Source organism: Euwallacea fornicatus, chromosome 22 (assembly GCF_040115645.1).
Source record: "Euwallacea fornicatus isolate EFF26 chromosome 22, ASM4011564v1, whole genome shotgun sequence".
Lineage (NCBI taxonomy): Eukaryota > Metazoa > Arthropoda > Insecta > Coleoptera > Curculionidae > Euwallacea > Euwallacea fornicatus.
In genome coordinates this window covers 931,396-953,581 of record NC_089562.1, presented here as the reverse complement: position 1 = coordinate 953,581, position 22,186 = coordinate 931,396, and the positions used below count along the sequence as shown (strand labels likewise).

Below are 22,186 nucleotides of genomic sequence, written 5' to 3'. Positions count from 1 at the left end.
AAGTTCTTAAGTTTAATCGAATTTTAGTCGAAAAACGTCTCCTGTTTGAGTTACGGACATTTAGAAATAGCCGCTAAAAATTATTGTATGCTATATCTCGTTAAAATACCCAAAGTTACATCAACCATATTTGGTACATTTTGTAAAACTCTCCCCTGAGACGTACTATGAAAGCCGTAACTTCGAAAAATAACATTTTTTTAGCCAATGTTCATAGGAACTTTTTAAAAATATTTTGAGTGGAGAAATCGACCGTAAAAAACTTAGACGAGCATAAAATGATTCATCATGAATGGTTTTAGTAAATTCGAGATTATTCAAATTTAGGTTTAATATGTCTTATTTTTTAGTATAAATTCTGAAATTAATGTCCCAAAAAATTTCTTAGAAAAATAATATCTGATTACTTTATTGAAGTTATGTGGAATTGCTTGGGTATGGTGGTATGAATTACTCATTTTGCCAATCCAACTTTTTTGGCACATTGTTAAATTGAGTATTTAAGTATAATATCTTCTTAGTAAGCTCTAACAAAAAATGAACACAGCTTTGCGTACTCATTTCGGAGTTTTAATTTATAATGAATTTTGTGTCTTACTCTTAAACACGAACCATCCCGTATATTGCATTGATCTTATCTGTGAGCCAATACCAAAAATTAATAATAAAGGAAACTGTGGCAAAACCTCCTGTATGACCCCTTTTTGAAAGGGTAAATATAAATAAATATTGACTATTACATAGAAATTAAATACCTATTAGGATTTAGAACGTGACTATAACAATAACTACCTAAACCTATATCAGCCTTCAAGTTTGGACTATTGAACCCAATTTTCTTTATTAACTTCATTTTGCATCTTAGTGTTTTGCGCAAAAATGTGTTACTATAAACATATACTTTTCACTATAAACTTTTAGTTATTAAAAAAATTCAATAAGTTTATACCCTCTTTAGATAAATAGAAAAAAGCTTTTTTTTATTACCTAGAGGTTCTAAAAGATAAGTGACTATTATTCTTGACTGAACTTAATTTTAAAGTGAAATAAGTGCTGACTTAATATGAAATAATAATTAAATCAAATAATTCTGAATTCCCCAAAGTCCACTTTCAAATTTTGAATCTTATTAAGAATCTTTTACGTTTCTAAAATTGATTAAACCCAGTAGAGTTGTTTGATTTCTCAAGAATAGGAATTTTTCAAACATTGAATAGAAATGGCAATTTGTTTGATTTTTTCGCTACCCATTTGGTCACAAATTGACTCAGAATTCAAACATGTTCAAGCTATAAATTTTGTTCAAAATATTTCAAGTTTTCAGATACAATCGTACTCAGTAGTTTATTATATTTTTTTCGATCAATCTCTGAAAATTGCCGTCATTTAATCAGGTTCCTTTTGAAAGGATCATTTTTTTGCTCACATTCTTACATACTTAAAGGATTTTTCAGGGTTTAATAGAGAGATTCGAAATTTCCCGAAGTTTGCCTTTGATGAATTATAAATAGTGAAGCTTTTTAAAAGAGTTTCTTCGTGGTTAAGGGATTTAAAAAGTTAAAATTTATAGGAGAGTTTAAAAAAAAGTCAAGATTGTTACCGGCTTGAAAGACAAAAATATGAGGAAAATCTGCATCAGAAATATATTCAAATGTGCAATCTATCTCAATATCCATTGGTTTGTATGCATAAATATATATAAACATAAATTATCCGTATCAAATTACATGAAGTTTGTTTTTTAAGTGAGATGTCCTAAATGTTATGATATTTTTTATTATTTCTCTTATATTAAGTAAGAATTTCTAACCGATAGTTCTATCTCAATGTCCAACAGCTTTCGAAATATTTGTGTTCAATTTTCCAAATCGAAGATTTAAAAACAACATAGAAATTTTATCGGACTCACAATACAGGCTAGAAAACCAAAATTTCATCCGGTTGGAGATACCAAAGATTATTTATTCCCTTCCATTCCTGTTCAGTCAATATAATCAAACCTGTGTGTCGAAATGAACGCAAGACTGACATCAAAACGATTATAGACTTATTTGAAACCAATGAGCATTTAACTTTGCTTTTTTTTATTTCTTTTTAGCAGTCGACAGATCAAAACCTTGCCAAAATTTTTCGGCAATTTACCTGATTTGATGAACCAAAAATAATGTGAATATTTCATAAAGTATGTTCAGGTTTAAAACAGCAAAAAATTGAGAGAATTTGCGGGTCTCGTTTTTTCAAGAACCAAAAATGTATCAACAAAAATAGCTTCTTTTCAGTGCTTGAAAGACCAAAAAGTCATTAGATTAGATAAGCCTTTAGTGGTAGGTGATCTATTTTTTAAATACCAAAAATGTTGAAAGTGTCTGGGCATATTTAGAAATAGTAACTTATCCGATTTTTTCCCTAAATTTCCTCCCGTCACAAAACGACCTAAAATTCCGCAATTTACTTTGAATGAAAACTAATTTTAGCTTGTTTCTTAGAGAGTCGACTTTTATAGAATAAAGGATATTGAAAGGCGCAACTTCAACACAACATAATAAATTCGGCACTTTGAAGTATTAATTAAATAATGAATAGTTAAAAAATATTTGATGCCAAATAAAACAGTGTTGTGTGAAAATTAAGTCACGTTAAGAAATGATTTTTAAGCGGTACAGATGTGGTTTCATTTTTAAGTTTTTAATAAAAAAAAGTTTCTTAAAAAAACATTTTTTCACTATGGAAAAAAAATATACCTCAAATGTCATTTTGACAGAAATATGAAATTCTAAAAAAAATCCTCCAGCAATTTGATAAATGTATCTTCTTAACAAAAAAAAAAAAATAAAACGATATAAAATCCCGAAATCTCCGCGCATGAGGGAGAAACCCGCATCCAATTCACGGAATCCAACATGGCGTCTCTGTCGAACAATATTTCTAAAATGAGGCTACACACCCGTCCAACATGAAAAAAACTCGAGTTCAACAACAAGCGTCCGTCCCCGTTGAGCGTCGAAGTGGATTCGCCCGAACCTCATTTTGTTCATGCTCTCGCCGTTTCTAATGAATTTTTCTCGACGTCCGCCATGGCTTATGTCGGCCATGGCACTTTCCAATTTTGTTTAAAATTATCTAGTGGCGGTGACAATCCAAAAGGCCACCCCTCATTACGCTACCAACCCTCAGGGAGCTGCTTGTTGAAAAATATCGATTTTTCTTCCTAGAATTCTGTCTCTGGCACGTGACTTTCTCAGAAAGTTGTTTATTGAAAATGCTTTTGATATTTTAGATCCATTGTATTATTAGCAGTGACGTAACGGTTGTTTTTGCAATAACTCCATGACCGAAATTGCACTGATTAGCCATAACAGTTTTTTCTTATGTTTGTCTATAGATATTTAAGTATTTGCTTTATTTTATATGTAAAAAAAAATAAATAAATTCTTACCTAAAATTTTAAAACTTTTCTTCCTCCTCGTCGTCAAAAGACAAAAGATTCTTGTTTTTTGATTTTTTCGATTTTCTGTCCTTGTCTTCCTTTAAGTCTAATGACCTCTTTGAAGTACTTGCTGGTTCTGATTTTTCTGATGAGTTTAGTTGCTTCTTAGAAGGGGGCTTTTTGAAGACTATTGGTGCAGAAAGGTCTGCCGGCTTTAGCTCTTCTTCTGTAAAATAAACATTTTTGGAAATTTCACTTTGACATTTATTTGAGTATGGTACCTTCGCGACATGTGCAAAAAAGCAGATGTAAATATATGTATCTAAAAATTGAAATCATACGCAAAAGCTGTCAAGAAAATTTAATTTTTCACCGACTGAATATTTAAGATATTCATTTAATGTATACCAAATCATTCATTAATAACCCCCATTAATATAAGATTTTGGCGGCCCTCAATGCGGTCGTGACTGCTTGCTTGCACCTAAACTACGTTGTGATTACTCAGGTGCAACTATGCTTCATCTATGCACCTATTTTTGTCTCGTGATCAGTATATGTCTTTTCTGAAGGTTCCAATTTTTGACATAGGTTTTTAGTGTCGGATTTAAGTACAAATCCACGAGGAAATCAATAAAGTGTTAACTAAACTGAATTAAGGTAGCCAAAAAAAATTTTTTTTAATGATAACACACGATATTTAAATGTGTAACAGTATACTTTTTAGGGTGGTATTTCTATAGATACATTAGTTTTAATAACCAGAAAATAAAAAAAAATCAAATAATCTACAGGCGGTATATGAAATATGAAAAATATATGTACATCAAAAAAACGGAATTTCTGCTCCATAAACGTAGAAAAAATATTTTTAAGAGTTTTACAAATTGACATTTGTATTCATCAATTGAATAGAAATTTTATTTTCTGTAAGAAATAGTTAAGATTGATTGAAATGATTAATGCCATAGATACAGTTATAGAAAAGTGTATTAAGAAATTATTCCATGATTTGTAAGTTCCAGATGCATAACGGAATCAATATGCAGGGTGTCCCTCGGAAAAAATCGAGTTCCCTTCCTCTTTGTACAATGAATCAAGTCAAATAATCTCCGCAAAAAGCATTGAAAAAGTGATCTTATTCATCTCTTAAATTATTTGAAAACTAAGAAGTACAGGTGTAGAGACTTTTATAGGCAAATTAACCTTCATAATTAAGAAATTCAAAACTTTGCGCAATATATAATAGGATGTTCTGTATATACAAGCAGAGTTTTGACGTCCGGAACATAGCGAAAATTATCACACAGCATTGCGAAATCATGACCTCACATGAGAGTTCAAATCATTCAAGACAGGTAACTATAGCAAAGTGAATTAAGAAATTGTTCTTATTGGCAGATACAAAAACATAGAGTATTCAGCACTAAAAATGAATCATGTCTAGATCTCACTTTAAAAGTATAGAAAGCGTCCTGTGATTAATCATTACAGTTGTATTCAAAACTTATAGAAATGGATGTAGGGATTTCATAGGTGTATTAAATTTAAAGAGTAGCCAATTTTAAAAATGGAATAATATACAAAATTTTTTGTTTGAAAAATTACAAATTTTGAGTCTCAAATATGACACACATAGTTTAAAACTTTAGAAAAATAGCCTCGTCAACATAAAATATGTTAAATTTCACTCTAATCAGAAGTCGAGAGGGTTAGTTTTAATGGTTTGTCACAGAAAAATAAAGCCAAATTTAAATGATTTTAGGTTCCAATAAGCAGATTCAACTGTCCAAAAAGCAGCAAAGTATAACATTTAAGTTTCTTTAATGCAAATTTGATCGTAGTTGAGGTTTAAAAATGTCAGTTTTTAGGTTCTCAGGAGACAGCTATTTTGAAGGATTTTTTTTTTAAGTAAAATAAACAAAATTTTAAGTACGATGTGTGATTCTTAAGTTTTCTCAATACAAATCTGGCGGTATTTGATGTTTTAAAAATGTTAGTTTTTTTTGCATTTCGGGAGGCAACAAGTGCCATTTTGAATGCTTTCATAGTATTAATCAGTTTCACTCTCAAAGTCATGGAAGGCAAAAAATTTAAAGTTTACTGAATATAAAATATGAGAAATTTCACGGTAGTCGGGGTTCAATGGCCAGTTTTCAACTTCTCAGGAGACATAAATAGTCATCTTTAACGATTCCTTAGAGAAAAATGAGTCAAATTTCAATGAGTTTAAAAGTGGAAAAAGAACAAATCAAAGACACGTATATCGAAATAAACGACAATAAACAATCTATGACTTCAAACATTATTGTTATCGCTCATAGATAAGAGGTAATAAGTATATTTTAAAATTTTGTGGAAGCCAAAATGTCAATGTTACGCCACCACTGGCGCGCAGCACCACAGCCTGACCAACACCTAAATTTGGAATAATATCCCTATTTCGTACAGTTAAAACTTCATTAATAGCAAAATTAATGCCAATATTATACGAAAAATTAATGTAATTCATTATTAATCAGTAATTTTTCGTTAAAAAGTTAACGAATTTAGCAGGAAGTTGGGGAGTAAATAATAAACGGAGTGCGAGAGAGAGGGGCTTTGTTATTTGAGACGTGGCGTTGGGAATGTACTTTTCCAAGATGGCCGCCGAACTCTACCAAGCCAACTTGATCGTGGGGAAACCTTCAAAAGCTCCTAGTCATGTGACCGCCCGATTTGTAACCAACATTGTTAGGGAGTTTTCGCACGAATTTTATATTCCTAATAAGTAAACATTAAATTAAAATATGTTTTTAAATTTAGTTTGGTATGAAACTAAAAAAAAATCTTGCACAAATTAATTACTGTGCTTATCTAAATGCATTTCATTAAAAATGTATATCACCCAAAACAAACAATAATTTCAACAAATGGACGTCACAACAAATATGGCGGCGTTAAGAGCCAATTTTCTCTATTCGTTAAATAAAGTTATCTGGGAGCAATATACCGTTCAGCACTATGAACGACACCATGTTTCACAAAGGGGGAGTCAGCGTCTTGTTCACACACTCACAAACCTCAATACGGCGTCTCTCTCGAGCGCGCTGATCACTGCCGTCTGACGTGCAGAAAAAAGTGGCCCACCTCAGCGACAAAATGGTTCGGTGATCATATTTTTCATAGAAAATTGATAGGATTTATTTGCACAATATTTGAACAATTGCATTGGGGTTGTATAAAAAAAAAATTCGCAAAAGCGGAAAGTAACGATGCGGAGTTTAAAAATTCAAATGAAAAGCGTGGTGCGCTCGAATTTAAAAGTTGGAAATTCGCGGGCCATGCGGCTTTGCCGAAAATGCGCCTGCGCCATCTTGAAAAGCGCTCACAGGTGATCACGATTGCATCGTTGTCAATGTGAGGATTTTTTCTTAAAAACAACATTTTTCCTGGCAATATACTCTTATTCTCGAACTGAAAATGGCTTCCCTGTATGGCCACAGAAATTTAAATCCATACATTTAGAAATACTTAAAGGAGTAAATAAAAATGTGATATATTAATTGATACTACTATATGCAGATAGGAAAAACTCCCGTGTCAATCTGGCAACATTGCATGACGTCAAATTACTCTTAAATAGCTTTGTTCGAAGAGTGATGTCTTCTTAATATAACGTCAACGTCACCGCTCTATGTCTCCAATTGCGATCGTAAGTAAGACAGAGACAGAATATACATGATAATAGTGCTACTATCGATTTCTCAACTACAGTGAACAAACCCCTTTCCATTACAATTATTCCGCCAATTTTCCTAAAGAATTGATTCCCTATCGTCTACAATAAAATATTCTATAATAAAACCTACCAATCCAGTGTTCCAAGATAGATCAGTGTTTTAAAAAGAACCCCAAAATGAACTCACCCCGCTCTAACCTCAACTTTTCACGGGCGGCTTCCTCTTGGTTGAGATCTCCGGGGCGAAGCACTACTACTTGCGGTTGCTCCTCCTCGGTGTCCAGAAAGTCCTCCTCACTGACCGGCCCCAAATCTTCCCTCTATTGAAAAAATTGAGCACTTTAGAGAGGTTCTAAGGCAAAGACTTTAACCTACTTTGGTGTCAACAGTGGGCCCCTCTTTGTACCCAGCCTGTTCTTTAAGTTTTCTCAAGAAACTAGGTTCCTCTGGCTTCACGTAAGCAATATTATGCTTCTTTGGCATCGCTCATTCGCAAAGAGTACTTTAATATTTTGTGATCGCGAGTAAAAAAGGCACTATACGAAAGTCACCTACGTATACACTCACCGTGATGATAACATTGGGACTAGTGCGGGCAGGGGACCGGGGAGGGCCAGAGTACTCCTCTTCTGAGACATTTTTGCCTGACTCATTCCGAGGACTTTTTCACCTCTCATTGGCCGAAATTGACCCACGTGACCCGTTAACGGAACGCTATAACGTGTAAAAGTCGTTGCGAAAATGCACCGACGTTTCGAAAGTTTTTGCCGTATGGTTGAGTTTTGCCTTCCCCCATAATTTTCTATAACTCAACTCTATCCCATTTGGTGTTTGCCACCACGTCATCAAATTGAGAACTTGAGAAAGTTTCGTTTTTTAAGAAAAAGAAAGAAATCCGGAGATTTATAACTATTTATTTATTTATTAGAAAAAAATTATATTTTTTTGCCCATATTAAATGGTATTACATGGTTTAGATCGAATTTAACTCGGGTTTGGGTTCTCTAACATTATAACCATTTATCAGATGATATTTGGTGACGTAACGAGCCTGCATCAACGAAAGAAGGATGTCCATAGGCGGGGAATAAAATATTTCGCAAAGGGGGGACCATAATGATTTATTATCGTTCAGTTCGAGCAAAATAATAATGCATGTAGTAACTTCTGGTAAATGTAATGAACAAACAAATACGTAAATTGGAATTATTAAATTTAATTTTGCAATCCAAAAAAAAATACACCAACATTTTTTCAGGTTCCTCAAAACTTATTTTTTCTACTAAAACTTTAAGTTACAAAAAAAACACGGAAACAGCAACGATATAGTTAATGAAGAAATATGGAATTTTCTCATTTAAAATTTGTCAGTATTAGGGAAAAATCTTCAAAGATAAACTAATTGAGACTGGTTCAAGTTAGTCACCATAGTTATTAAACATTACCCATTAAGGTTCAGTTTCGGCTAGTTAAAAAAATTCGGTAACTAAAACTTTAAAAATATCTAAAAACATGTTTCAGTATTTTTTAACTGAAAATCGGTTCAAGGTAGTCAAAAATTTTGAAAAACAGACAAATGATAATTAAATCAGGGAGAATGGATAACATTTTCGACAATTTAATCAAAAAAATACTTATAACAGTTCTTTATAAATAACACTAATATCAGTTTGGATTCTTAAAAAAATATTCAAATTGGTCGCCTTTGAATATAAATTTGGATATTCAGGTTAATAAAAAAATCTATTCCTGGAAGTTAAAAAATAAACATAAATAATTGTTTTTCGATTTCTGGAACCATTCACAAATATAAAAATATTATCTTGAAACCATTCTGATTCTTAACTTTATTAATCTTAACAATTCTCTCTATTCCACAAGGAAATAAAACCAATTCTGGATTCATCAGAAACATGTGCAAGGAATCCGGACCGATTGAATACTGCTCATATTTCTAACTGTTTTTGACAGTCTGGAAATGGTTTTCGTGTATGTTACGTGTGAAGTAGCCCTTCTATATTACTTCTGCATTTCTTAATAACAAAAAAACAAGTCAATATCAATCCCAAAAAATGATCCCTTATTTTGTTGCTAAAAACTCGTTATTACGTCACATGTGGAAGTCCCGGTGGTCAAAAACAACATTGTGACAATTCAAAAACTATTCTGAAAGTTCTCATTTAAATGGCCCGGGTTGAGATGAAATTATCAGAATTTTACTTTAAAGAATTGTCAAAACATTAACTATGCTGATGGTCAAAACCGGGTACAAGCAAACGAATGAAAATTACGCTGAAGTGTAATATAGGTTTTGTTAATACATCGTAACTTCTAATTTGACAAAATTGATTTGTGGACAGAATGGTGGATGAAATATGTACCTCAATATTATGCATATGTATATTTATGTATTCACCATTTTATGGAAAAAATATTTTCACTTCTATTTTATATTGTTTCAATAAATCATTGTTGATTTTAATACCTACGTATATTTAGGTGTAGTATCGTTGAAATTCGTCTAACATTATATCATGATAAATTCACTAGAATTGCTAATGACTCATTATAATTTTTCTGTTTGAGTTTTAAACATTACGTATCAGATAAACATAAGTGAAATACTTCAAATGGGAAATTATGTATAATTCTAAGTAAAAAATTCTTATCGTTACTATTTTCCAATACCGCAGTAGTAACAAACTTAAGAGCCTGCGTTGCAAGCTGAAGCATGGATGGAATTATTTTTTGTAAAAAGTTTACAACTACAGAGCATATAAACTATTTTTGTCGAAAATTATAGTTTATGGTAAAAAAGGAGTTAAAGCTACAGTATCGTCCATGTAAAAGCGAAGCGCCTCCGTAAAAATCGTATTGCCCTTTCAAATTTGACAAACTTTTTTTTGGATTGTAAAGCAAGAAAAATTGTTCTTTAGGACAAAAGTTCACATATTTATTAAAGAAACCAAAGGTAATTGCGAAATTTTTGAAAAGTGAAAATTAAAGAAATCATGTTAGCTATTTTTTTACACATCTATATGTGTCATATAAAATGAACGTGTATCAAATATTATTAAGAAATATTGCATATTAAAATTTTTATGACAAAGTTAAAAATTGCACCTTTGTTATGACTTTATTTCCTCTGATAAAATATACATGGTTACTAGTTCTATCCACAGTAGTCTTGACTTATAAATTTCTTGCTTGAGAATACCCAAAAAAAAAAGTCAAATGGCGTCAAGTCCGGTGAATTTGGCGACCATTCAATAAATGAATTGTTTTGTCTTACTCATTAATTTTCAAAATTATCAATTAGGTATTCCCTCGCCGCTACTACGTTATATATGAGAGACTAATTAAAATTTAAAATACCGGCGATCCAGAGGTGGTAAATCGAATAGTGGATTCATGTCTTAGAAAGTTCAAAAACAGATCTCCATTTAAATTACTATTAAACAAAAGAGGGAACTATAATTATAACATAAAATATATTTCATCCTATACGCTGTCTCTTAGTGTTTATGACCCACTTGAGATTTTCGGCAGATCAACAATAGGGATTTTAAGACGACACGATCATATTTGTTCCAAACATTTTTTATCGCTAATCGAAATTTTCTTCAAAAAGCCTCCATTTTCCAAATATTTCCCTTTTGAGCGCGTAAAAGTAATTCCAATTTTCTTTTCTAATTGCTCAGTTCAAGACTATGCTAAAATTTAGGTTCAAACAGCCTTATGTTATTATTTATAAAAGCAATTTCTAATATTTTCCCTGGCGATATTTATGACTAGATTATTTGTTCTCAAGGTGGAATTAGTATTTTTGTGAATATATTCTAATATTCACTCATTATGTTTAATCTCTTGACTTGGATGATTCCTATATTTGAAAATATGCCTTGATACACACGACCTGTTTGATTGAAAATCTAATTCATGCAGTGCACGGTGGTGCTCTTCTGGGCAGGTTTTTACAGTGTGTCCAAGGTAAGGATTTGCCGTATAGAGACTTCGAAAACTGTAATAGATACAGTTTTGCTTAAATTGGGAAAAAATTGCGCATTCAACGCAGTAGTTTCATAATGTAAACAGACCTGCTTTATTTTTATTTTTTAGTTATTTTGAAATAACTAAAATTTTTAAATTCCTTTTTTAAGGAATTTTTGATTAAAAGTTGCGTGAAAACCTTACCAGTGCCGTAATTAGAAAGAAAAGATTATCAATTTTGACAATCTAAATGTCAGAGGACATCAAAACTGTCATGTTGAAGCTCATAAAAAGCTGCAATGGAAAAGTAGTTTTAGTTATCATCTATCTCTTATCGTAACTATGTAAAAATTTTTCGAATTCGAAGTTTTAGAAGTAACAAAAACGCCAAAAATAATTTCGTAGCTTCCTTTGGACCATGAAACTACTCCCTAGTCTGCGCAATTTCTCCTCCATTTAACCAAGTCTGTATCTATTTATCATCTACAAGATACTGGATATATCGTGTAGCTCTAAACTCCTCTTTCTACTTTTAATTTTTTTTTACAAATATTAATTTTAAAATAATTCAAAAGTAGCATCAAATAGACCAAAAAATACTATTTTTTGACGTTGGTATATTTTTTAAATATTGATTACGTCATCGATAGCATAAAATGGCTGAATTTTTTAAATTGAAACATGGATTAAGTGACAGTTGAAATTAAACGTCTTTCAAAATCCATCAAATAATTTTTGGAAAAAACAGGTATACATTTGGTAAAACATGCAATAAACACTCAGTTAAAGAGTACATAAACAATGAAAAAACTTATTTGTTGATAGGAAATTGGATTGTTTTTGATTTTATGTTCACAAATGGTGTTTGGTTATTCTTACTTATCTTTTTATTCTTTTTTCCCAAAGATTGCGAGTACAAAATCTAAAATAAACCAATTTTCTATCAACAAACAAATTTTCTTCACTGTTTGCACATTATTTAACTGAGTCGTCTTACAATTTTTGTTAAATTCATACCTGTTTTTCTTAAAAACTAATCGATAGATTTTGAATCGCAATACAAAATTAAATGTAGTTTTGAGAAATCTTTAATTTGAGGTGTCAGTTGACCTTAGTTTCAATTTAATAAAATCGGCCATATTTCGCTACTGGTGACGTAAAAAACATTTAAAAAAATAAACAAAAATTAAAAGATAGAATTTTTTATTCTATTGAATGCTGCGTTTGAATTATTTAAAAATAATATTTTGTAAGAAAGTTAACCGAGGAGATACAATTTTGAGCCGAGCAATATATATACTATTAATTTCTTGGGCCGTACTTCCCGCCGAAGGAACAATGCCCCCAACAAGACGCAAAACTTCAATTTTTTCGCTTACAGTCAGTTGCTCCATTATTAGTGTTACACAATTTCCAATATTTTTAAAAGCTCTAATCGGATAGAATAAATGTTTTAAGTCCCTTTCAGATATTGTTATTTATTTTTGACGTTTTATTCCAAAGCTATGAACGAATGAGCTTAGATGAAAATAAATCTATAACAAAAATGTGACTTGTAATTTTGCCATAGAAGTGGGAATATGAAGAATTCTTTACGAAATTAAGTACATGGCTGTTTCAGGAAGTGCTTAAAAAGAGGAAGCAGTGGAGTACACAGATTTTTTTATAAAACATTAGGATTTGTTTAATTTTTCTCTTTAAAAAAATACATAATAGGCCTTCGTGTTTGTAACAAATATGTGACACTTTTCTGCACACAAAAGTACAGTTTTTCGGGCTCCATAAAAATAAATTGATAAAATCGGTCAATAAATATGTGTTTAATGGGTATGCTCAGTTTTTAAGTGGGTCACACTGTATGCAAATATGACCAATTGAGATGATTACGCCGATTTTTCTCGTGTCAAGCACATACTCTAACCAGATATGTTCCATTAACACAACTTTATTCATATCTCGATTAGATTGCAATAAATTGGATTTTGAAATCGATTACAAATAAGTTTGTTATTTTGGACTAACGGGTACCCATCACCATGTATTATGTCCCTGTCCTTCAATCCACATCCACAAAGTTTCAACCGTGTATGTTCTAGTTTACGATCTCACCTTTTATCTCCAGGTATCATTTATTGTTTTCTCATTTTTTTTTTATCTATGCAGATATCGCACGGAATCGCTTCGATATGATACTACGCTCTAAAAATAATTAGTTCTACAAGCGGCATAATCAGGTGCGATATGATTGTTCATGCCTGCCAAATGAAGTAAATTATTGAGGAATTTAGGGAAAAAAGGGCAAAGATGAATTTTGTGGGGGAAAAGGAAAAAACTCCGAAGAACTTGATTCGGCCTTTGGTGCAAACTGCCGCAGTTTTGGGAATTGTGAGTATAGATGTAAATTTTAGTTTCGTTTTCTTTAGTAAAATATTCTATTTTAAATTGTTGGATCATCATCAATTTATCAAAAATACTTTGTGTTTGCTTTATACGGCCACTTGCACGTAATAACTTGATTCAATAACTTATATGGGATGTGTCCTAGAACCTAGTTTAGGCTGAAAATATCACCTTACCTGAAGAAGACTTAAATCGATTTTCTCTGAGATTATATAAATTTTTTAATTTTGAACAATTTTATTGAAATAACCGGTGGGTAATTCGTGATAAGCAATAGATTATTGTTAAAACGACAATAAAATATATGAGGGGAGTAGAATAGATTGAGTTGGCTTTAGTTATGGGTACGTTATTGGTTATGGAAATTTTCAATGTTTATTTGCTTTGTCATATAAAATATTTCTACCAGATATTATAAATAATGAATATATGTTACATCCTATTAAATTTTTAGATACAAGGAGTAGTCTGGACCATTTTGAGTGCACTTTCTATTGCTTTCTACCATATGGAAGCAATTTCATTTGACGACTATTCTATGAAGATTTATATTTACATTATGTATATCCGTAAGTTATTTGATTATATAACTTAATGTACATTAAATTTAATATTTTCATCACCAGATTGTCCAGAAAATCAGTGTGTGAATGATCAAATCATCGGGGCCAAAGAGTTTAGTTACTTTATGTACATCTACTTAATTTTGAGTATCACTTGGTTTGTTGTGTCTTCCGTTACCTTATGGAGTAAGCAATTGTGTACTAAAATTGCCTAGATGCGTACGACTTATATGCCTTTTAGTAATCAAGACAGACCGGCAAAGGAACTATTATGATCAATCCATTATAACATGGAGCGTTGTTACATCTCTAGTATCATTGCTGGATTTGATACTACTGTCTATACTTTCATACGACTATCGGATTTTTCAAAATTCTGAAGTTCAGACACAGGTAAAACAATGTTTTGCAGCCGAAGTATAGTTTTTAATTTTTGCATTTGCTTGATTATAAGTCTTTATGATTATTTAGGAAAAAATAATGATTTTAACGACTATTGGAATTGTCATGAGTTTAGCAGCACGAGGCTTCGTCCTGTGGGTTATAAACATCGTGTTTGTGGTGATTCTCTCGAAACACTCGTATCAGAATTATCAAGAAAGGGTCAACAAGGTTTGTAGTATTAAAACCATAAACAACACTGCTTAAAATCATTACTACTTAATTTCAGTCACCGCAGCGAGGAAACCGTCCTGTAATTGACGCGTATTCCAGGTAACAGACATATAATAATAAAATCTCAATGAATCTTAAATTTTGGGATATGACAGATCAAAACCAGACCTTCCATGGCAAACTCCATTCGACAATCATAAACCCTTTAATAATATGGGGTTCAGAGGTGATGATGATGATATTCCATTCTCTTCAAAATCAAATCCCAAGACTAGAGAAAACAATAGAAATACAGACTATGCGGCTCCTTTTACTCCGAGGCTGGGTCAAAATGAACCGTCTTGGAATGAAAGACCTACACCCAGAAATGGTAAAGTCCCAGCATAGATTAAATTCATATTGTTGCTGATATTGAATTTCTAAGTTGGTAATGGGGTTCCGCGTGTTTATGCCAATCAAGAACCTCCGAGGATCGCCAAAATCGGGAGGCAGCAAGATCGACGGAGTCCTCCATTGAATGTAAATCCTCCCTACATTCCAGCTCCGGACTATTCGCCTCCGGGATCGCCTAAAGTTAGAGGAGTGTTACGTCCAAAAAGCAATTATGCCATTTATTAGGAGGGTGTAAGTTCTATCTATACGCAATTTCTATTCTATTCTCCATTACAATAATAATTTATAATAGTTTTGTGAGCTTAAATTGCATGAATTGTAGTTTTTGGATTAATAAATTTTATTTATTTATTTTCTTAGAGGAATAATGAAACAGTCACGAACAATATAACAAAAGTTTTATTTTAAAAAATGGTAAAGTAATTAGATCGACAGAAGTCTCGTTGTATTTTGTGAAAAGTAAAATTGTTATATATTACATAGGGACGAGCATTTATTTTGCTTTGTTAATTAGTTACAAGTTCGTTATGTTCCATAACAACCAACAGAATTATTCTTCAAATTCATTGAGTTGTGCAAGTAGATACTTTATCATAATATTGGGAAACAGTACTACGAAACGCGGAAAAAATATCTATTTTTCCTGTTTTAGCTCAACAAAACTTTCATGATAAATACATTTAGTTTGTAATAAATTAATCATAGGTTTAATTACAAATTTAAAAAGAAATCACAAGGAATATTTGAAATAAAGATGAAGTATGTTGGGTTGCCTAAAAGGCCAATGCTACTATTTCGCTATTTCCGGAGAAATACATGGTATGGGCTAAGCAACCATTACTTTCTATTTCAAGTGAAAACTTTACTTAAAAAAAACAATGAGGAGAGATTCAGTGTAGTGCAAATTAACACTAACGCAATCGAAATAATAATAAAATGGATAGTGATGGGAACCACGCAATATTCCGATCTTTTGGCAAGTTACACACCCATATTTTCTGTTCAAATGTTTCAATTAAATACACTACTGTCGTATAATTTATTTTTAAGCTGTAATAATACCATCAAATAATTGAAAATAACTATTGTTTAAACTCAATCATTGCATCAGCCATGTGCCGATGTTTCTAATTTTTAATTAAAAGAAAACGTAATAACCGATAAACAAAATGTACAAAATTCGCAGATCTCACTTCAACAACATTCCCCTAGCCTATTCACACTTCTTAACGAACTCATTCAATTTTTAATTTGTTAATCACAGATTTAATAAAAACTTTGTGAAAAAGTCACCAAATACTTCAAATAATTGATACCTAATATATGTTGGGTTTTGTTCAGAAATATACATATGAACTCGATTATTATGACGCTGTTTAGTTCTATTCCTTGTCTCAGGACTAATTAGAGAGAGATAGAGGGAGAAGGAGAGAAAGAGAGAGTATTTAATGTCACAAATTAACAATTGAATTTCAAATTGTTAAATTAATTTCAAAATGGTCGATGTTACCGCGTACTTTTCGGAGTTTCGCCTCATTTTCATATTTACCGATGAAATTAATCGAATTTACCATAAACTTGTAAATTCAGTACTGTCATGATAATGGATTAATATTTTCTTAGAAATAAGATATTTGAACTTTGAAACATCGCAGAAAGGCAACATTTACACAGACTTAAATCAGGGACTCTTCATAAGTTATAAACATAAGGACCTAATGAAGGAGAATTTCTCATAGAGGTACGCGAAAGTATACTCATCCTTTCCGTGAAAACACCCCTTCCCCTTCCCCCCGCTGCATATTGTTTACTCAGTAGCATTCACTATTTTTCCTAAAAACCTCAACTCCCTTAACGTTTCAACTTATAACCTAGTGGCCTCAGAATTAGTTGTCCCTTGAGGTTTACCTCCACTACTTTGCCCTTCGGCTTTTGACGACCTCCTGGCAACACTGTAGTACCCAAAATTAGGGTCTGTAGGACTTGCAACACTTTGCCGGGGACTCTGAAAAAATCTCTTCTCACTTGTATCTGGAACCGGTGATCCAGCTTCCAAACACTCGCAGCTCACACTAGAATCACTTAAATTTTCATTAGAGTACTTGGGCACTGACAACAAACTTTCGGTAGATTTAGTTGGCTGAAAGTATCTTCTTTGAGCATGTGGAGTGTACTGTGGAACCCCCTTCTCCACTCTCACATACTGCACTGTAGTTTTCTGTGCAGTCCGTGGATTTGTATTGCATTGTTTTGTACTGCATTGTTTGTTAGTACTTCCAGAAGCATCAACATAACCATATCCAAACCCATACCCTCCAAAAGCTTTTGTTGTTAAATTGTCCCAAGATTTAGGTTTCACTTGACTGTACTGCACATAAATGGGCTCGTGTGAGTACTGCTGCTGCTGAGAGCACCTTTCAGGTTTACTTGACGAGCTCTTTTGACTCAATTGTCTGGATGTATTATTGTCAATAGAACCATCCCAGTATAAAGTGTCGGTGCTTAATGATGTAGTATAACTGTTAGCACTGCTTTCACCTATTGTCGTAGGGACAACATTGCTGATTTCACTTGACGTGCAAGAATGTAGACTGCACTGGCTTACAAGTCCTGATGTACCAATGTGGAAATATCTCCTCGGCACTGAGCTGTAGCCTTGAAGAGGTACTGTAGCTGCATTTTGACCTATTTGGGAATGTGGGCGTGATCTAGGAATCTATAGAATTAATTTATTAAACTGGGGTAAATTTAAGTGAGTATCTGTATATATACGCACTTGCTGTTGAGACAATTGTTGAGGCTCAGTCTGTGTCTCTTCAGTCTTTGACTCTCGTTTTCTTGCTTGACTACTCTTTTGGCTTCTGGATCTTCGCCTTGCAGGGACGCAATGGGGGTCGCAGCAGGGACTTGCCAGATCATAAGCATCTAAACTAGTATTATCACCTACAAAGCACATAAAGCAATTCACACACATTGTAAAATTACCATTATTGGAGCTTGTGTTCACACATGGGCTGCACAAATGGCCTCCATAGCTGTAGCAAGGACCATGAGCTTTTTTTGGTTTTTCCAAGCTCTGCTGTTGAGATCTGGTTGGTTGTTTTGGGGGAGTGCTGGCACAAGGGGTTTTAATGATGAAGTTTGGATCTCTTCTAAGAAAATACCTTAGGCAGTTGTTGTTTAAAAATAAGTATTTTGTACCTTTGGGGTTCGAACGTGAGTAAATACTCTCCGCTAGAGCTGGTAGAAGGTTGTAACATGTACCTATAAGTGCTATCTAAATACTGATACGTAAAGACTACAGGGGGAGTGGCTGGAAGCTTGCGTTGTGCTACATCTTCAGTTGATACTGTAGGTCTTCCAAATGTGTAATAGCCTGAAACTTGTTTTCTTTATTTTAAACTATAGTAATCTAATAGTGGGTTACCTTGAGGTGTAGGAGGGCCACTGGAATTGTTTTGTGAAGCTTTTTTTCTTGCAGGCAAACTGTGTGTTTTCCACTTCCCTTCCAAAAGCTGTCTCTCTTTAATGCAGAGTCTTTCCAGCTCTTCCATTTTTTGCTCTAAAATATTCTGCAGTTTTATGTAGCGCATATGCAGTTCCACCTGAATAAGCAATTTTCTCAGTGAATACTTATTAATAATAAACATCTGGTAAGTTTTTTTACTTTTCTAACACAGTCCTCAAATAGAACTACCATCCTCATTCTTGAATCGCAATTTTTGATGTAATTTACCAAGGTCTTGTGATCGGCTTTCTCCATGTCTGTACCATTAATGGAGAGAATTACGTCACCTTCACGCATACCAGCTCTTCAAACCACAAAATATTTAATGATTGTTACGAAATTTTTAGTTACATTATAGTACCTATAAGCAGGCCCGTCATAATCCACATAATCCACATAAGTGATCATCTCAATCTCCTTTTCTTTTTTGTAGTGGATGCCGTAGCTTTGGATAGTGAAACCGAAACTCCCATTCTTTTTTTCGACAATTATGGTGCGTCTACGTCGGTCTTCCTCTGGCTTGGTAACAATAATTTTGTCTGACTGTACCCTCTCTAAAATTTGGGCCTAAAAATCCACAAATCTGAGTATTTCTGTAGCAGTTAATTGAAATTTAAAAATAATTCTTGAATTATATTCGTCACTTTCAGGTCACATCATTATTTAGTATGCGAAGCAATGCGGGATTTTTCCATTTCTGGAGCAAAAGCATTGATATGATAGTCACGATGGTAGCGTATTGTTTGTTGATTGATGAGTCAATGATTTTTGTATTCAAGAATATGGTTTATAATGTCTGTTTTAAAACAGGGAGTGGATTAGCATATTGCACCTCTTATTAAAATAATAAATTATTTAAAAACTTACTGAACTCACGGTTGTAACACTACACTCATCATCACTGCTCTGAGTCTGACTATTTTGATGACTCTGTCGTCTCATTTTTTTTTAATTATCACTAAATTTATCCGATATTTTGTCTCATATTCATAATAGACTTCACTCTTGGGCACTAGCAAAAAATCAATATGATTTGCTTTGTTGATTTGAGGAGAGATAATTAATTTTGAAACGGACTTGACACAAAAATGGAGTAAAGATAAAAAGGTAAAGAGTATTTCAAGGGTCTAAAACAGCTGTTCGATATGAGGATTGTCTATTTATGTGAACATCCACTTTTGTGGGGAGACGCGACGCCTGCCCTTATCGACGTCGCCTTCGCGGCGCTATGCTAAACTCTCTACAGGGGTTGCCACAAACGTTCATCGATATACAAGGGCGAGTTTAATTATTAACACTTACGTTAGTATGATCCATGTCTATCACCATTAAATGATTTCATCGTGAGAGGATTCATGAGAATTTCCAGAGTAACTAAAACTACCTGAAATCGTGGCAGCAATATTTTTGTAATATATTTTTAGACTGGAAATTTTCAAAACATTATTAATTTCGGGGACGTTGCCGCTTAGTTTGATAGTTGTTATTTTGTCGAACTTCACACGCGCGGTGCCAACCAGCGCCTGGCGATAGTTTTTAGCGATAAAAACTTGTAGTAACCTCCGAGGAACCTTCAGAAAAGTCTGAAAACGATTGCCAATAATGATTGTTTATTGTATTTTGTTCGCGGGTCGCAGGTTGAATAGTACTGGCTTGTGTTCCCACTAAATGTATAAATTATCTCTCGGCTGGGTGACTCGAGTCCACTTACAACAAAGATCTAGGTGGAGTAAGGTTAATGGAGATTATCTAATGTTAAAAGTACACGATTAATCGCTTAAGTTGTAAACTCAAATGAGAACTCTCTGCTGGTTTTAAGTCTGCTTAATACCTCGGCATGTAAATAACGTCATTAAGTAGCTTGTCATAGCCTAGTTCTAGAAATATTTTTGTCTAAGTGTTCCCCTCGTATAGTACATTAATTGTCACCGTTTGTGGACATTTTTACACATAATCTTAGCAAAGATTCAAGGTCGCATTGCCAGTTATCGTTGTGTTAAAAAGTTAAAAAGTATCAAATTAGTACAAGTTTGTTGTTTATTTGAAATCGTAAAAATTGGACATAATTTAATATTGATGAGAGGCACCTTCATTCAAGGCAATTTTTCGGTTGTTGTTTTTGTCTGATAGTTTGTCACTAGCTTAGAGAGTCCTAGCACTTGAGTGAGACCTAAAGAAGACGTTATAGTTTACAATAGAAATTTCTATAACAGAATAGTGTTATACCAGAAAGTAGATTGGCGCTTTGTTCCTTGTCTACTGTAGAAATATTTTTCGTTACCCTCACTTGTTTGTCGGGGAAGAGTAGCAATTGACTTCTGTTCAATGACGCCTCAGTGTCGTTCTCCGGAAAAAGCAAGCTTCCCAGATTTGAGGTCAAAATTCCTGTGAGGGCTACGCCACTGACATTGGTCTCCACTGGGATAGGGATTTTTGAGAGATCTACAAAGGTCCCATTATCCACTGGATCAAAGAAGGAGACGTCGATTTGTTCGTGTCTGAAAAAACCAAAAAAATTATAATTTCTGATTAGATTTTTAATTTAACTTACGTTCTATTGTCGTAATCGCTGCTGTTGGTCGCGTCTGTGAGTATTCCAATTTCATAGACCACCTTCCTTATAATGTATCTATGCAGTTGTTTGAATTAGAAAAATTAGACTCTGGATTATCTTAAATTTTAGAATAAACTTACAGATCTTTGGGGGATGTGTCGTTCTGTAGTACTTCTTCAGAACTCTCGCTATTACTAAATTCTTCGTTAGATATCACATCGTGTTCCTCAAAAGCTAAAGAATTGCCCAAAATTGTAAATAAAGCTACAGTAACTCTTAACGCATAATAGAATTTTGACATTTTTGTAGATATAGATGCACGAATAAACTTGGAAGCCTCAGCGAGTTAAAATTGCTTAACTAATCATACCATTTAATGAGTCTCTTTTATATGAAGGAGTCCAGAGAAATCTACAGATCCATTAGCACTTGGTGACGATCGTTTGTTTAAAAAATTTTTACTTGAACTTGCTAATTTTTACGTGAGGGAACTTTTGCGAAAACGAATCATGTTTTATTTAAATATTGTTATTTGGGATGTAATTGGTATTTGTTTATTATGAGGGATTAACTGGTTGATTGCATTTTGGTTACTTGTAAAATAGAGATTTTGGAGAGTAAGTACTTAATGTTAATAAGTAAATATCGACTAAACTTGTAATAAAGTAGAGTTAGGTACTTATCTCTCAGGTAGAGGTAAAGTTTATTCTCTCGCCAATACCTATAGGTGTAATTAGTTAATTTGATTTTTACGACTAAATATTTAAAGTAATGACAACTTTGTCTAAATGATAATCTCCAGGTAATGGCCTAGGCATTAGTTGATGCCTTCGTTCGCAAAACAAGGACCAAGAATTTGAACTGCAATCAAAGAAGAATAACCTGCATCATGAAATGGAATCGTTGAACCTGTCCTGTCCTAGCATCAATGCAAATTATGGTTCTAAAAAGCGTCTAGAACATCATAATATACCCTTAAGGCAACAGTATATTTTGTATTTCTTACTTTAGGGTC

At 33.0% G+C, this 22,186-nt stretch overlaps 4 protein-coding genes across 9 annotated transcripts; 1 reads left to right on the top strand and 3 right to left on the bottom strand.

Annotated features, from left to right (window-relative positions):
- Positions 1–2,666: 2,666 nt before the first annotated feature.
- LOC136346255 (uncharacterized protein KIAA1143 homolog) lies at positions 2,667–7,868 on the bottom strand. The gene is made up of 4 exons (XM_066295276.1): positions 7,524–7,868; positions 7,336–7,468; positions 3,437–3,653; positions 2,667–3,376 (listed from the first exon to the last, which is right to left on the bottom strand). The coding sequence occupies exons 1-3, from the start codon at positions 7,629–7,631 to the stop codon at positions 3,445–3,447; spliced, it is 450 nt and encodes a 149-aa protein (XP_066151373.1). The 5' UTR covers positions 7,632–7,868; the 3' UTR covers positions 2,667–3,376; positions 3,437–3,444.
- Positions 7,869–13,116: 5,248 nt separating this feature from the next.
- On the top strand, positions 13,117–15,461 carry LOC136346253 (uncharacterized). Of its 2 annotated transcripts, none has more exons than XM_066295274.1 (9): positions 13,117–13,223; positions 13,302–13,523; positions 13,993–14,107; positions 14,174–14,287; positions 14,343–14,494; positions 14,573–14,713; positions 14,772–14,815; positions 14,872–15,086; positions 15,141–15,461. In XM_066295274.1, the coding sequence occupies exons 2-9, from the start codon at positions 13,443–13,445 to the stop codon at positions 15,332–15,334; spliced, it is 1,056 nt and encodes a 351-aa protein (XP_066151371.1). In that variant the 5' UTR covers positions 13,117–13,223; positions 13,302–13,442; the 3' UTR covers positions 15,335–15,461. The 2 variants fall into 2 exon arrangements, with proteins under 2 accessions (XP_066151371.1, XP_066151370.1); XM_066295273.1 differs by having other exon boundaries at positions 13,119–13,223; positions 14,165–14,287.
- A 29-nt stretch (positions 15,462–15,490) lies between these two features.
- Positions 15,491–20,486, bottom strand: ssp6 (short spindle 6). Of its 5 annotated transcripts, none has more exons than XM_066295258.1 (8): positions 19,920–20,486; positions 18,979–19,184; positions 18,777–18,921; positions 18,537–18,714; positions 18,311–18,491; positions 18,095–18,261; positions 17,886–18,052; positions 15,491–17,825 (listed from the first exon to the last, which is right to left on the bottom strand). In XM_066295258.1, exons 1-8 carry the CDS (start codon positions 19,944–19,946, stop codon positions 16,974–16,976), a joined length of 1,923 nt encoding a protein of 640 aa, XP_066151355.1. In that variant the 5' UTR covers positions 19,947–20,486; the 3' UTR covers positions 15,491–16,973. The 5 variants fall into 5 exon arrangements, with proteins under 5 accessions (XP_066151355.1, XP_066151352.1, XP_066151354.1 ...); XM_066295255.1 differs by lacking the exon at positions 19,920–20,486 and adding an exon at positions 19,485–19,885 and having other exon boundaries at positions 18,095–18,258; XM_066295257.1 differs by lacking the exon at positions 19,920–20,486 and adding an exon at positions 19,485–19,884 and having other exon boundaries at positions 17,886–18,034.
- A 150-nt stretch (positions 20,487–20,636) lies between these two features.
- Positions 20,637–21,543, bottom strand: LOC136346254 (uncharacterized). The gene is made up of 4 exons (XM_066295275.1): positions 21,312–21,543; positions 21,169–21,246; positions 20,844–21,115; positions 20,637–20,787 (listed from the first exon to the last, which is right to left on the bottom strand). The coding sequence occupies exons 1-4, from the start codon at positions 21,470–21,472 to the stop codon at positions 20,711–20,713; spliced, it is 588 nt and encodes a 195-aa protein (XP_066151372.1). The 5' UTR covers positions 21,473–21,543; the 3' UTR covers positions 20,637–20,710.
- Between the last annotated feature and the right edge of the window lie 643 nt (positions 21,544–22,186).